Source organism: Myiozetetes cayanensis, unplaced genomic scaffold (genome assembly GCF_022539395.1).
Source record: "Myiozetetes cayanensis isolate MyiCay16 unplaced genomic scaffold, myiCay2020 scf5-8, whole genome shotgun sequence".
NCBI classification, from domain to species: domain Eukaryota; kingdom Metazoa; phylum Chordata; class Aves; order Passeriformes; family Tyrannidae; genus Myiozetetes; species Myiozetetes cayanensis.
The window spans coordinates 82,449,216-82,466,096 of NW_026087742.1; the positions used below are offsets into that span (position 1 = coordinate 82,449,216).

General features: G+C 41.2%; 1 protein-coding gene across 1 annotated transcript; it reads right to left on the bottom strand.

The window, feature by feature from the left end:
• Window positions 1-296: 296 nt before the first annotated feature.
• On the bottom strand, window positions 297-7,909 carry ASMT (acetylserotonin O-methyltransferase). The gene is made up of 8 exons (XM_050332628.1): window positions 7,833-7,909; window positions 7,112-7,286; window positions 5,240-5,369; window positions 4,316-4,384; window positions 3,666-3,784; window positions 2,801-2,941; window positions 1,522-1,644; window positions 297-881 (listed from the first exon to the last, which is right to left on the bottom strand). Exons 1-8 carry the CDS (start codon window positions 7,902-7,904, stop codon window positions 667-669), a joined length of 1,044 nt encoding a protein of 347 aa, XP_050188585.1. The 5' UTR covers window positions 7,905-7,909; the 3' UTR covers window positions 297-666.
• Window positions 7,910-16,881: the final 8,972 nt, after the last annotated feature.

A 16,881-nucleotide genomic window follows, 5' to 3' on the forward strand; every position in this document is an offset into this window, starting at 1 on the left:
AGGCATGCAGTAAGGACTTCCCAAGTGCATAACAGAATGCTGCATCATCCTCCTAGCTGCCCTGTAAAGAGAATCCTGGGGCTTCAAACAGTCACTAAGGTACAAAATTATTTTTCATAAATTAAACCAAAACCTAGAGGAAATAAAATTAATATCATTTTTTCATGCCAAGTTCCCCAACACTTAGACAAGATTTCTCATAGGACTCTGAAAGACTAACCACAAGGAGACATAATTTTGGTCTGGTTTTATTATATCGATTCCTCCAGAATAAAAATTCAGGTAAGAGAGTTCAATACAGGAATCAGTTTTATTTTACAGGAATTCAAGTACAAATTCAGCTCTACTTCTGTCAGATACAGTGTTAAAATAACAGAAAACGATAAAATCTGAAGCAGACACAGTGCACATTTCTTTTGTGGGTTTTCTCTTGTGGAACAGGTATTGATTTCTTTCTCTCCCTTCCAGATCCAAAGGCAAGCCTGGTCAGGCTGCCAGACTTGCAGTACATGCACATTAAAGTTTTGTAATTAGTGATTCTTCTGTCAACATATCAGCTTACAAAAAAGTTGGCTGCCTTAACTAAAAGCTACGTTGATGATTCTCTTCTAAGAGAATAGCACATTTCCCCACTTCTTCTGTCTTGTTAGGTACATAAAAGGTGCACTATTGTTTCCTTCCTAGAACAGCATCATAGAGTTTTCCGGTCCTCTTGACTTGGATCGCTCCAAAGCCACCTGCCTCAAGGAGCTTGCTGTACTCTGCTGCTGTTCTCTCTTTTCCTTCGGTCTGGACCAACATATTCATGGAATACAGTTGGGTTTCTAAAGGCCCACTTTTATCTTCATTCAGAAGTGATTCAACCAGCAGCACTCCACCACCTGATTGAATGAAGAGCAGTGAAGAACATGCTGAGCTCTGAGAAGCTGAGCTATTTTTGAGCTGTTACTAGGACAGATCCTAACCTTTAGTTTCAGGAAGAAGCAGCCTCTGTGTTGAGTCATATTTCAGCATCACAGAAGACAATGAAAGAACAAAAGCATTGAATCATGTGTCTGCTTGGCTATGTAGGTACTGACATAACAAGGCTGATGGGGATGCTATTGCTGGGATAGAAATTTCCCCCAGCTGAAATCCACAGGACCTTACTGATTTTGCTGAGAATCTGGCTCTGTAGGCAGTGCTTTTGAAGCTCTGAGGGTTCAATGTAATGCTTAATAGGACTTTTACTATGATGTATACACCTACCTAAACAATACCCCAAATCCTCAATCCTTACACCCAAATGCCTTGAAAGAGGAGTCCCTGTAGAGAAGGAGACAAAAACTGGAAGCCAGAAAAAGAGATCTTAGATCAGGCCCAATTTTGCTCTGTTTCACATGGATGGCTTAGGAAAGCAAAAGACTAAACCAAGACTAAACCTGCACTGAAGCTCTGCCACCCCAGTTGAGAACTAAGACTGGTGGGTTTCCCATTACTGATAGGCAAGAGTTTCTCTGCTCTTTACAAGCTTACACCTACCAGGTTTGCAAGCTTTGTAGACTTTTGCCAGCAGCTGTTTGCATTTGTCATCATCCCAATCATGCAGTATCTTGGATAAAATATACAGTTCAGCTTCAGGAATTGAATCATTAAAAAAATCTCCTGTAAAGCAAGAACACATAAGCAAATATTTTCAGTTCTGGGCTTGCCATGTCCATCACACATATCAGACAGCAATGGAATTACCAGTTGGAGTGCAATGTTGCACAGCATAGGGTATTTTGCTCTTGTTCAGTCTCAAGATATGAAACATTTAAAAGCAGCAGCTCATCCTGAAACAGCCTTTGAGGCAAAGGAAAGCATTTGAGTTTAGGTTTTCTCCAGTGATATAAATTCAGATTCATAAAGCACTAAGGAACACGTTTTCATGGTTTCTGTCATGAAAAAAAAGGAAAGAATATTCCCTTATCCAAGAAAATTTTTGAAGACCTTCAGTAATCAGAGAATTACGTGATAAATACATAAGTAAGAATACACACCTCTCACCTCCTAGCACTGGCTTCATTATCATGCCTTTTGTTTAGCACCTGGTGTACTGCATTCAGATTTTTCTCTCAGCATTTTACTTTGTCATTTCTTCTCCCATTTTGTTGCATCTTTGTTTTTACACACTCCTTTCTTTCCTCAAGGCTTCTTTTCTCCCTCTGAGCATCAAGCAACAATAAGCCATTCCAACACTTTAAAGGCTTTTGTAAACATTAAAAATAAGATCCCTCTACACTCATTTTCATCACAGATGGTAAAAAGACAATGAAGGATCAATGGAATGGGCAGGAGGAACATGAGTTAGCTCGTTCACTTTTATGGTCTGAAATGTATTAGGGCTTGAAAGTCAATCGTGACCAGACAAGGAAAACCCCCTTGCTTGGAGCAGGCCTGGCATCTCTCACATCTGCCAAAAGGTTTTCACAGGAGGAAAGGGGAGTGCCAGGAAAATTTATAACAAGGCATGGCAGATTTCAAAATCGCAGGATGCTTTTTTTTTTTGTTAATGTACCCTTGTAGTGAAAAATAAATCAAATAGTTATGCTCAGGAATAAAGAGCTTCTGTGTTACTGAACAACTTAGTTGTGTCTCTGACAGCTGCAGATGCTTACCTGGGACAGCTGCAGATCTGGGTTCGGGGGGCTGAGCCTGGGACACTCAACCCCCATAAAGGGCAGCTGGATACACCACCCTCCAGTGTGGTACCTCTGAGCAGAGCTGAGGGGCTTGAGAGCAACAGCTGTGGCAATGCTACCCCACTGTCCACACCCACCTTCATGGAATGCGATCTGATGCTCCTCAGGGGAAACAAATTGCTCTTTGGCCACTTGGACAACTTTTGGTAGATCATAAATTGTGACTGTCGAATTGGGATACAAAGAAACACACTCCCGGGCCAAAGCTCCTCCACCTCCTTTGGGGAAAGCAAAAGAAGGTCAGCGCTGACACAAAACCAACCTGTTCAGCAACACCCCCATGAAACCGTGCAGGAAATGGCGGATTCAGCCTAATGGAACCCGGCAATGCACATTTGCTTCCCATGTGTTGCTGAAAGGGAAGAAGGGGGGGTGGTAGAGGCCACTGTCTCCATTTGTTCTGGGTCAGCCCCACCCCTTAAAGCTTTCCCACACCCTCCCCACCAGACTCAGCTGTGCGTGCTGGAAAGGGAAAAATGAAAAACAACCACTAAACCAGGTGCTGGGGAAGAAGTGATGGAGGTGGATCCTGACCCATCCTGGCAGCACTGAGCAGTGCTTGACAGTGGGGTGCAGCAGGATAACAGGCTCTAGACAGTATCTCAATGACAGTGACTGAAGAGGAGGAGGGAAAGAGTCTGGCGCTGGAAAAACGTATCAAGCAAGGCATGAAAAATTGCCAAAGCTGAAATATACACAAGGGGATGGCTGACTGCTCACATAGCTGAGACTCTGTAGAGAAAAGCATTCAGCTTCCTTTCTCTCATCACTCTCACATTTCTGTTTTCAACCCAACCAAATCAGTAAAATGTTCCTTTTATTGCTGAAATACGTCCTGCTTTCCATTGTTTTGCCCATCATATAACATAGAAGTTATTTTTCTTTTCAAAGCTTGTAAAAGTCAGTTAAGAGGCTAGCTAAAGAAGATCTACAGACACTCACCTCCCAGGTCATAAATCTGCGTGAAAGAAGAAAGGTCAAATGCAGCAAGAACATCTCTGCCACATATACTCCATACTGAGTTCTGGCCAGCCATAAATTTTGATATTTCTTCTTCTGATCTAGTAATACAAAAAGACATAGTACATAGAGAAGGTTACTTACCACATCCTTGGTGATTCCTATCATATAACTTATTACAAGTTTTAGTATAAATATTAATCTCTGCTTTTATTGACACAGAATATGTTATCTTTGCATATAAAGCTTCCTTGAATATTACTGTATCAGGAGAGTACAGCTATGAATTCATGCATTAAAATAGGGAATTAAGAGTAGTGAAATCCAACATTTAACACGTATTTTGCTTCTAATTCTCAGGCTTCCAAGGGATTTTTTTTTTCCTTTAACTACCATTGCCTCTGTCAGAGATCTGGGATATGTTTTTCAGATTAGGAAATTATATACTTCTTTCCAAAATATCAGACAGTGTCTCAGTAACTGATATTGTTGAGAAACAAAAACACTGCATGACAGTTCTGATGAGAGGGATTCCCACATCAATATATTTAATTGTCCTGAGCCATAATTAAAAACATTATTTTTATCTACAATAAGAAAAACAAAATTTCTATAAATATACTAACAGTTACCTGTACATTGCTCCAAAAGGATCTTTAGATGAAATGCCAAAAGTTCTTTCATATTGGTTTCTTCCTTCTCTAAAATAGCAGTCAAAAATGCATGAGAGTATGGATTTTTTTTTCTTTTACCCCAAACACACCTCAGGGCTGCAGTTTCATGTAGAGCATCACTGTGGAAGGTACTCAGCTTTGTACAGAATATATGTAAGTCTGTTTGCACTGACTCTAGAGGCACCCTCACTTGCCACCCCAAAACATGCTGATATATTTCTCAACCTTTCACTAGAATGACTGGCTCTTTTTGAGGTCACCCTGGGATGACACTTTGAACAACCTGATCTAGTGAGTGGTATCCCTGTCCATGGCAGGAAAGTTGGAACGAGATGTTCTTTAGAGTCTTTTCTAACACAAAACATTCTAGGAATCTGTGATTTCTGGGAACACAACTCAGGTAAAGGTACAAGACTGGTGCAATCATCACCATCATACACCCCGTGTCTGGTCATCAGTTGCATGGACTGGAACAAGTAAGACTTTAGACCTATACTAAACCACTCCTATAAACCTTTGCAACAAAAGCATACTTAGCCATCATTACTCATAATTTACTTTGTTGATGCCTCCTCAAGTAAGAACCACTGTAATGATAAAGTATTTTCCTGAAGGTGAAACAGACAGAAATCTGATTTCTAGATTATCTCTATAATCAGAGGGAAAAGGAAAACAAGAACACACACACATATAGAAAATGGGGTGGGGGGTGGTGAAGAACACATATCAGTCATGTCAACAGCTGAAATTACCTGCAGGTTTTAATTTCTAAGAACCAGCCAGCGTCTTCATTGAGCCCTTTCCCAGAAACACACCACTCAGAGCAGCCATGAAGATGCTGCAAAGCAGGCTGCACCACACAGCACACAACACTCCCCTTACCTCACAGCTTCAGTCAGGTGCTGCCAGCACGAGTAGACTGTATTGGAATAATACATCATCATATGATACTGAGACTTTGGGCTTGATTTTGTAAGGTAGATGTTGGAAATTTCTGTGTTTCTGTAGAGGGCTAAAGGGTGAAATAAATACATTTACTAGCATGTATGATATACCACCTCGCCAAGTCTATTGTACAGCATGGTATTTTGTTGGAAGTTCACTGCAAGAAATATATTCTTGGTGGAGAAAAATCTCTGAAGAAAAAGAGAATTGAAGAGAAGACAGCTTTGGAATGCAGCTAAACTACTGGACAACCGATAACTTCCTACCTCAGAGACTGCTTTTCATGTTATAGAAGCATTATGTTTATTTAATTTAGTAACAATGTTAGAAAAAATCCTGCTCTGTATGTAGTATGCAGTTTCAATTATTGTTAGCCCTGTTCCTATCTGCTGACTGTAACCCCTATGCTCATTGGCCCTGTTAATTAAAATTTACAGCTTTTCCCTGTCTTTCTCACCCATATTAGGATGTGTTTAGCTTAATTTCTTCCTATATAGATACCTCCTTGTATGAAACTCCCTAAAATCCTCTTAAATGCCACACATTCTATGCTCTACCCCATATAAGCTAGCTGACTCCCTGAAATAAACACTCTCTCTTGCTCTCTGTCTTGTCCATTCTGTCTCATTGTATGTGATTTCTAGCAGAATGCAACACAGTCTTAATATTTTCAGAGGTGTCACAGCTCTCGCCTCTAATAGTATTTATTGCAAGAGGATGCCTAGAAACAAAGAAAATGCCAAGGACACAACAACATTGCTTCTACAATCAAATCCTTCCACTGCAATGAGCAGTGGGTGAGGGCTGCTGAAATCTGTGTTGCCCCATTCGATCTGAGTATCTCCCTACACTCCACTCCAGAACCAAACACATCTTTCAAGAAGAGCAAAAAGAATGCCTTACGAGTGCCTTTATCTATCTACAGGCTTCTGCACTCAGAGGAAGATTTCAGGGTGCTCCACCTAAATAAGAACTCTTTGCAGAGAAGTCTTTTTCTGATAATCAAAGTCAGCAATTGGGAGACAGGTCCCCAAAACAGCATGCCAGCTACACCTACTTTCTCTCAGTTCACTAGGGCAGGTCCTTCTGCAGACAGAAAAAAGGACTCTCAGAAATCTCCCATTTCCTCCAATGCATCTGCAATGGTATTGCCCATCCACAGGTTTGGCATACCAAAGGAATATAAAAGATAGATTCTGCTCTCCCTGAACTCACTGGGCAACAGCCCTAACAAAGAGCATGACAACACCAGCTAGAAAAGGGGACACAATTTATAACACTGGGTAGTCCTGACCAGCAATCTGGTGGCCAGAGATCCCTGCTGTTCAAGTGGAATCAATGATTCTGATGCAAGAACAAACTTATGTTACCTCTCAGTTTTGATGAAAATAGTTCACACGATGGTAAAAAGCCAAAGAAACCCAAAACCTGTTTTTAAATCATGCTGCTTCCTATACACCCTGGCATTTTGTTTTAAGGTTTAAAATCATGCCCATATCTCAGAGATTTCTTGAGACCAGCTCTGAATAGATCCTGAATATCGCCTCCAAGGTCACTTGAGGCTCTTGCACAAAGAAGTTTAGGGATATAGAGCTCTTCACCTGGATTTTACTTTACACCTGTGATCATGCTGACATTTGCCACTTCTCTTTCAGCTGAAGCATGAATCCCAAGTGATTCCCTCCTTCTTCCAGCTACATTAACTGACCTAATATTAGGTATCACCTTTGCCCACACATCTTATCTCACTTTCAAAACCATCAGACATTTAAGTCTTTTAGTTTATTCCCCTTCCTCTGCCTTTATTACCTCCTTTTTGTGTCACCTCTACTGCCAAGAGCTTCAGTCCCACACAGGCCTCCAGCAGTCTTTCCATCCCGGTGGTGCTGGTATCCAAGCATGCAGCAATGGAATCTGAAGACAGAGGTTCTCCTGATTCCAGCAGAAGATCAAACACCCCCAACTCACAAGCAGTGAACATAACCTGGGGGTAAGGAAAGGTGGGACTGAGGGATCAGGTGAAATCAGCAAAGCCTACTGATTAGGCATGGTACATAATACCATGTTAATTTGGAAAGCATTGGGTGCTCCTCTTTCTTACAAAGTAAAGTAATTTTTCATTATCTGTTTTTCCTCTCTTTACTGTTAGCCCTGTCTTTTAGGAGCATTGAGATGCAATGGTATTTGCACAACTCAAAGAGCATTCCTTCTTTTACTGTGTTGACCACAGGTGCAGCAAGGAACAATAAGAAAAGTAACTAAATAGTAAACTTAGGAAAAAATTGTCCATTTCACTACATGTTATAGATTTATGCCCATGTGCTTACACACAGAGAAAGGCAAATAACGTAAACAATATGGAGAATGGAAGTACTAGTTCTACCTTTGTGCCTTAATAAAATGCTGGTTGGAAAAACAGTCATTATGCCAGACTCTTTCTTTCACTTCTTCCAAAGATTTACATTCAGGACCTAAAGTGAAATCCTTGCATATTTCTGTCTGCATTCTAAGACTGAGTTATATTTCTTACCTTTGAGACTAAAAATCCACTGCTGTATTGCACAATGATTTGAGGATAGTCAAGGTCTTCTGTGGAACCCATCTTCCTTCTGGACTGAGACACAGATTCCCTGGCCCTCTTAATTTAAATAAGCTTCTTTTCACCAGGCACAAAGCATGCCAGCTGATCCACTTAATCCTATTGCTTGTGAGAGACACTGGTTACAAAATGTGTTAGCTGAGTTATTTGGCTTTGATCAGTCTTCCTACCCACTTCAGCTGTTTCTTTGGATCTTCCATCATCAAGTATAAGTTTAAAGAAGTAGCGTGGATTAAAGCTTGTATTATTAGTTCATCAGTCAGTTAAGATGTTGGTATTTCAGAAGCACTTGAAAGCTTGTAACAAGCAAAACAGGAATCAGTACAGAAGAGCATCAAGAACCTGAACTCAGCACGATGCACCAGAGTCCATAAACCAAAGCAGAGTCTTAATTGGGTCTTGAAACTTGCTGTGAAGGGCACAGGTCTAGTGGACCCCGGCGTTGGCAGTAAGGGAGACCCCATCCCTAAGTGCAGAAGCAGCCAGTTCAAAGAGAAGCTGGAAGAGTCTGTTTGCTGCTTTGTTGCTGTGACTAGTTTTCTCTGACAGTGATCACTCAGGTGAAGCCTATGGGGAATTAAATCTACTCTTGTTACTTTTCTGTATTTTCCAGGTCCCTCCCCCCCATTCCAGCTTAGAAATCAATACCTGTTTGATAGCAACACCACAGCAGGAGTGTCCTACTTGTGCTTTGCCACGTTTTGGCAGAGCAGGGTGCTGAGGGATGACAAAATGTTCTACATTTTCCATCTGGCTGCTACAGTCTTCCTCACCTTCTCTGCAAAAGTAACCATGGGCATGCAGAAAGCCCTTGGGAAGAAACTGCCAAGAGCAAGATGTGGCATAGGCAAGATGTGGCATAGGCTTCAACTTCATGCAGGACATATCTCATAGGTATTTCATCAGAAAATGAAACCCCTGGATTACTTTCCTGCCCTGCTGTCCATCTCTCCAGCTTGTAAATGCCTAACACCTTGCCCATCTTGCCTTTTTGGGCAGATGTTGCAACTCTCAGATCAGAAAGGACCCTTTCCATCAAGGAAAAGACTTACAGTTTTTATATCATACATTTAGAGATCCTTCAGGCAACAAAGCTAAATGAGACTTGACTTAGGTAATACAGTTATGGCAAAATGTTACAAACTAGCATTTTTTCAGTGGTAGCTTTCCTCATGCTCCAGTGATTAAGAGGTAAAACTTCAGCAATACAGAGATCAAGATGCTACTCATCATTTTGTATACATCAACTTAATGTACATTTAAAGACTGCACTTCATGACTTTATCCCAACACAACATTTTCATATTATCTTCCTTTCCTAGGAAGTAGGCTTGGGTTTATATACTGAAGCTGAAGGTTAGTCATGTGCTTCACTTTTGAACCTGCCTCATTTGAGAAGAAACAGGCCAGTATAAAGTTGTCACATGTTCTTTCTGACCATTTTGTGGATGCAGTGGAACATTTTCAACTGAAAGATTCCATTGTATAATCCTTCTGTGAATCTGAATTTTCCATTCAGATCCTTGCATTTTAGCCAAAAGAGATTCTATTTCTTTTAGCCAGTAGTGAAGTAACAACTTAAATAAGGAGTTACTTCTTACAGTTAGCCAAAAAGATTTCAGCTTTTTTCCCCTCTGTACACAAACTCAGCAACAGTACCCCTTCCTCCAGCTCTAACACCTCAGGATCTCCTGTGTTCCCAGAGAAGTGGGTCTGAACATACAAGAGTTACAGCAAACACCTATCTATAAAAACATGTAGCTCCTCATCGTGGCCAACACAGCCTATAAATATAGGGCTATTGTCTTGCTAGTGCACCAGACTTCACTGTTCAGTACAGCTTAGACACTAATATTCTGTGTATTTCGTACTGTGGAGGCTGGAGATCACAACACATCTCCCTGCCATAGTGACTGTGAATCTGTGCAACTTACATTCAACAAGACACTGAAGGTTCCAAGAACACAGCTACATTCATAATAAATACCTTCCCCTGCTATCCCTACCTCAAGGAAAGCACATGAGCTCAGTTACTATTTAGGAACTTCCACCTGAATATGCAAAAAACTAATCTGAAGAGTTCATTCACTGGACAAATCTAGACACTCTCTTGGTGAACACGCTACAAATTTTTCAGTGCCTCAGATTGATTCCAAAGACAGTTCTGCAGGAAAAGAAAGTTTAAAAACTTCTCACTAAGTCTCCATCTGTATGGGCAACCAAGTTAACTTATTTCCCTCAACAGCTTTCCATCTCCTCCAATGAAAACAGAGAAATAAGCAGTCTGATTATTCACATATCATTAGCCAAAGATAAACATTGTTAGCCAAAAAGATTAGAAAGTTGTAATAAAATAAAAAAAAAAATATTTCTCTGCCAAAGTCAAATTCTGCCTGCTACTGAGCAACAAAATGCAATACTTGCAATTTCATGTAACCCTGGAGATTTCCCGCTCCTTTGATCGTAACAACTATTCAGCCCCAGGCTATCAGCCACACTGGAAGCAAAAGCTCCCCACACATTTCTCTTCTGTTGAGCTAACCGAAACAAGTCTAAGAAGAGCTAGAGGCTGCTCACCAGCCTACAGAACACTTTCCTCAAATGACTTAGCCACAGACTGGTAACCAGGTATTTCAGTGACATTTAGTACAGCTGCATTAGAGATTCATGAGTACAAAAATGCTCAACCCTTGATTCTTGTAGTTTTGACTAAATAACAGACTGTTATGTTCATTATTGCAGACTAGCACATCTTAACTGGCCATAAACGCATTTCACTTAAGGCAAAGCTAGAGAGTTCAAGAGTCTCCAGTAATAAAATGACCACCCAGTTAACTGAACCCACCTGAAGTTCTTTCTCAGTTATGACTAAATCTGTTTGTTGAGAACACCAGACATAATCGTCTAATGAGATTACTGCTGGTAGCGAGATGTAGGGGTGGAGGGTTGCAAATAACCCACACCAGACTGATGCAAAGCCACATGCAGTGTGTTGCTGTTTCCAAGTAAATTGTCAGTGAGGCTTAAATTTTAAGCTCCTTTTAGGCTACTAATGGATTCATGAAGATGAAATTGTAATGGCTTGCTTTGTCTGAAAACCCCATCAAGGTTTCCCTCATAGGGCTTAGACCATGTGCAGGTTAAAGCCGTTACTTTACCTCCACAGTTCTATTTCGGTGATAAATTTTGCTTTGCCTAACTGACTTAGTACAGACAAATGCTACACAATAAATAAATAAATAAAAAATCATATAATTTTTGCATAACATTTGAAAGTAAGAAATTATCTATGAAAAAAGGACAACTGTGCCTCACTATCATTATTAAGCCTCCAAGTATGGCCAGCTTATAAGAGATGGCCTGGAAATACACTAAGATGATACAGTTTGTGGCCTTTTTTTAACAATCATAAAAAGTCAAGATGCTCAGTATCATACTTTTTATTTTAAATGCAAAGTCCAGTTTTAACAAATGCTCATTTTCTTCTTTGCAACTTCTAATTCTTCTCAGATTTTACAACAGATGTATTTTCATAGTAACATAACTATTTCTTCTATCATGTTTTGACACCAACTTATTTCATTTTTTTTCCTGTTTACATCACATATACTCTTGCAAATATTTGGAGTGAGCAGGAAATCCTGTATTTTAGCTCATTCTCCCTTCTATTCAGTTTTACCTTCAGTAAAAACTCTGGCTGAGAATGTCTTTTAAAGTCCACCTTAAGCGATCCAGAGTTGTTCTTGGTTTAACTTGTGGCCTGCAAATAATCTCTCAACAAACAACTCAACCAGATAGTCACTGAGATCTCTGTCAGAGGTAGGTGGCACTATATAAGAGGCATAGACTTCCTAGGGATAGCAAAGTTCACTAGCAAAAAATGGTAGGTGCTTTAAAGAGAGAGAGAAATGCAAAAAGAAAACTAAGATGGATAGCAACTAAGGTAGGTTCTGATTTCAGAAATTGCTTGTTCTCTGTCAAGTATCACAAAGGAAAACTGTGGACAAGCAATTGTGTTACATAGGCCATTTTAGTGACTCAGCTTTCCTGGAGATGAGCTGAACATCTGCCTGCTCGTGGGAAATGGTGAATGAATTCCTTATTTTGCCTTGTTTGTGTGTGCAGCTTTTGCTTTACTTTAAACTTCCTTTAACTCAACCCATGAATTTTCTGACTTTTACCCTTCCAGTTCTCTCCCCCACCCCACTAAGGGGGTAATGAGTGAGCAGCTGCATGGAGTTGAGTTGCCAGCTGAGGTTAAACCATGGCAGCAAGCCATGGGCAATTGCAGGGAAAATCCAGTCTGAAGGTGATTTATTCTTTTTCAGACACTTTGTTGGCAGTGTCTGGGAGTGACATATTCCTTTATACTGTCCTACAAATAGTCCAATTTCATGGACAGCACCCCTGTACATCCCATCCAGAGCAAGTAGAGCTCACTTTGCAGGTGCCACAGTGCACATGCAGCTAGATTAGGTATCAGTTAGAGAGCAATTCCAATCAGACTTAGCCCTTCAAAAGTTTTATAACATATTAGTATGGCAAAGCATTAGCTCGAGCTACTGTGTGATTTTTTTTTCTTTTTTGGTGAGACAGCAGATGTACTCAGGGTGTGCAGGGGGAATCAGGTTGAATTAATTTTCTGTGCCATCTAATGGCATTAAAGAAAGGATGGTGGTGTGTACCACTTCTAACAAGCCTCAAGAGCCCAGTATTAGATTAAGTTAAAAAAAAAAATTAAAAACAGAGGCACACTTCCTTTTAACAATACTTGTACACGTAGGAGCATAAGTTACTCCATGAATCTGTACTGTGCACCCACTTCTGAAGAATCAACTGCAACTAGATTGCTGCTTTATAGAAACACTAGAGACAACTTGCAAATTTATTGTGAAGCAGAAAAAGACACATTCTGCAAGTAACATGTTCATGAGGCTGGGGAAGGGCCAGATCAACAAAATGCAATGTAAGCTTAATGAAATAGGTGTTGTATCCGGAAAAAACAAACCTCAAAGGCAGGGTACCAGTTCAAAACTCAGAGAATACATATACTTCATCTTTAGTATAATAAAGTATAATAAAGACAAATTTGCTTTGTAGGGTAATACAAGACATCAGTGTCAATTTTGCCCACCCATTTATAAATTAAGGAATTTGCCAAACTACTAGGTTGAATTGCTGTCTTATATAAAATCTAACATCTCTACCTCTGCTGTCAAACACGAGCAACCACAATAGTCTGTTATGTGATACTGTACAAGTTCAAGAACTGCTCTACAGCTGACACTAGTGTGATGACCAGATAGCCCTGATCAGCAATCAATTCTCATTAGTTTGTGTTTATAGCCTTGTGGCAGCGAATCCTGCTCTCACAATTTTGGAAGCAACTGCAAAAATTCCCATTTTGTCTGTCTGTTTTAAGGATGGTGCTTCCAGATAACATATCAAATGTTTTTTATATGCATACCTAATTATGCCCGTGCCCTTATTCTAGGTCACTGAATAGATTACAAAGATAGAACCAATTAGAAAAAGAATATGGATATGGTCACAGTTTTGGTAATAATTTTTTATTAGTATCAATTACTTCCAATAATTTGACTTGAACGTTATGAAAATTACTTTCATAGCAGGCAGTAAGCAGATGGAAAGCATCACAATAATCATATTAAAGGGCTTGGCCGTGCTCTTGTGACAAAGCTCTAGTTTGAATAAGCTGCTTCCTGAGTCACCTAGTGCAGCCTGAGGCCAGGAGAAAAAAAAAAGAAAATTGCAGGCCAAAAGGCTATTAAGTACAGAGGCTCACTGGCCCTCAGATTGATACAGGAGGAGACATTTTCCTTTAAGGACAAGAACAGGAATATGTGGTAACACTGTCCCTAGCAGGAACCTAGATGTCTTAGCCTCTCGAGACTCCTGTTCCTTGCTTCTCAAGGGCTGGAGAAAAACCACTCCTCGTTGCCACTGCCAACAGCCACAGTGAGACAACCATTGTGCAAAAAGTGCATGCACCAGCTCCTGCACAGCACAGGGAGGCTCAGGAGCTTTGGCCCACAAACCTCCTACCCTCCAGCTCAGACCTTATGCAAAGCAGTCTGTGATAAGCAGGGTTCTCCTCTTCAAACAAGAAGAAATCTCATGCTCCCTTGTAATGGCCAGTCTTCGCAAGCGAAGATCCGGGGAAGGTCTTTCCACCTTCCAGCCTGCGCATTGGATTTTTTAGGTGAGACACAGTGTGCGCGGAACTGAGCCCACCCTTTAATCCTAAGGTTCATCTGCCGGGGCCAAGCGAGCTTGGACGGTGGCAGCGAGGTCCTTAGGACGTAGGTGGGTTGCCTTTAAGGGCTAACGAGCTCCACCTGCCCGGGAGTGGCCCTGACCGGGAATCGAACCCGGGTCTCCGCGGTGATAGCGCGGCGCCTTTACCCCCTAGACCACCAGGGGCTCCCTTGTATCATTAGATAATTAATACACTCCAGAACCCTACACAACCTCAAGAGCAAGGAGCTCCTGGCATCTCTGCAAGGACGAAAGGGAGACTTGGTGACAGACATGAAATCTCTCCTGGAGCTGAGTGCAACAAGAGAGGTGCATCCTCACAACTGAGAAAACTCTCCTCCTCTCTCATCGTGTGATTTGGACTCAAGAAAAGAGGCAGAACATTGGAAGAAACCCTGGGCATTTCTTAGGACTCAGTATGTGGAATAGGGCTCAGGTCTCTTTCACAGCTGCCAAGGCTTTCCAGCAGGTGTGAACATACTGCTGGAGTATGAAGTTGCCCAATCCATGGCTTAATGGGATATACACCTTGTATTTATACCACATAGTCATGCTTATTGGGGAAATTTTTCCACTACTGAAGGAAAAAACATAGCAGTTAAGAGTGAACCTGAGCCTTCCCCAGCAACAAAGCCTGATTTTAAAGTAAGCTTAAAGTTGACAGGTATAGGTGCCTGACACAGGGCAAGAAAATTTGGAAGAACCCAAGAACACTGGATTCTATTTGAGTTCTTGGCTTTGCAATGGCATAGGAAGAGCTCCAGATTTTGAAAGCAGGACACAAAAAAAGAAAATGAAGTCAAATGCATGGAATAAGCTTAACACTTTCGGAGGAATGAGAAGTATTGAAGTCTTCCACCACTGTCAAGGATTTGACTACCCTACACCCTTGGGGCTGCCAGGCTTCAACTTTTCAAACAGTAGGGTAATGGAGGAGTAACAAAGACTTACAGTTACAAGAAGAAACACCAACTAATTTTATCTCCTTTTAGACAGGTCCTAAAAGTCAGTCGAGCAAATCCAAGCAATCAGGTAAGATTTATGCAAATAGCATGTGAACATTTTGCGACCCATCCCAGAAAGAAGGGTAACCCAGGTTCTTATTAATAAATCCCTTGGGGTGGATTGGAGTGAAACAACACTGAATAATTGGTGTTTGAAAACATACACATGTAGGGTTTATTTTCAAACAATTTTGTTTCAGAGGTAAATAGGTATGTTGCCATTTTGGGTGTTATCATCTATATCTGTCATCTATAGCAATATGGCAAAAAAATAACCTTTAGGGAAAATGCATAAGGGAGAGAAAGGCAAAAACAGCATAAGGGTAAGGGAGAGTAAGGGAAAGAAAGGATAAAGGCGGAAAAATCTATATAGTCACTGCCCACTGGATCCAGTGAGGGAACTTGGTAGTTGTAGAAGCAATGATCTTGATCTGCTGGGGTTGGGGGAGGGAAGCCCACACCCCCGAAGTTATGAGTTATTATATACTTCCAGAACAACTCGTATCTCCCCAGGGTGGGGACTTTTACCATGGAATAGTGTCACAGGCTGTGCCACAAGCCAACCCACTGGGTGAGCAGCTGCCTCTTCCCAGCTTGCAAAAGTCCCCTGGTGATCCTAGAATGTGTAAATCATTAAGCTTTTAAGTCTCTGACATATCAGTCTTCCAAAGTAGGGGAAAACATCAGTAGCTTTGGTACTTCAGCTTCTAGCATCCATTATAAAACCTGCTGGCATCTTTGGTTCTTTCATTTGAAACACTCAAGACCCTGAGAAGACATTTGGTAGAAATGGATTGACTGAAAATCAATGCAGAACAAAGAGCAATTTTTTGCTATCAGAAACTATATTCTTTAAATTATTGCATCAGAGGTTTTTGTAGTAGTACAAGCACTCATACATACATACCTCATCCACAATAACACCCTGAATAAACTATATCAGGCATGACATAATTTATACTTGTGACCTTATTAAGATCACAGTTTCAACTGTTTCTCAAGGTTCCTTGCCATCATATATGATTATTAATAATTTTTTTTTTTAATGGCCAGTCTTTGCGAGCGAAGATCCAGGGAAGGTCTTTCCACCTTCCAGCCTGCGCATTGGATTTTTTAGGTGAGACACAGTGTGCGCGGAACTGAGCCCACCCTTTAATCCTAAGGTTCATCTGCCGGGGCCAAGCGAGCTTGGACGGTGGCAGCGAGGTCCTCAGGACGTAGGTGGGTTGCCTTTAAGGGCTAACGAGCCCCACCTGCCCGGGAGTGGCCCTGACCGGGAATCGAACCCGGGTCTCCGCGGTGATAGCGCGGCGCCTTTACCCCCTAGACCACCAGGGGCTCCATCATATATGAAGACCACAAGCAAAGTGATGCCCAGAAACGGTCACCTTGGAAAGACAAACCTGCCCCCCTTCCCCCCCCTCCACACCCCGTTATTATTGTTGAGCATGATGATATATGGCAAAGGACATCCCCTGGTCAGCTGGGGTCAGCTGTGTCCCCTCCCAGCCTCAGCCCACCCATTCGGGGAGGGGTGTGTACAAAGACACACAACAAAATATCCATTCTGCACTGAAACAACTCAAATAATGCCTTATTTTGCAAAGCTATCAGTGGTGAACTGAGAAAGGGTGTTATGCTACTTTTGTGTTGAATTATGCTAAAGCCAATCTGACTCATCAACCCAAGTTAAACAT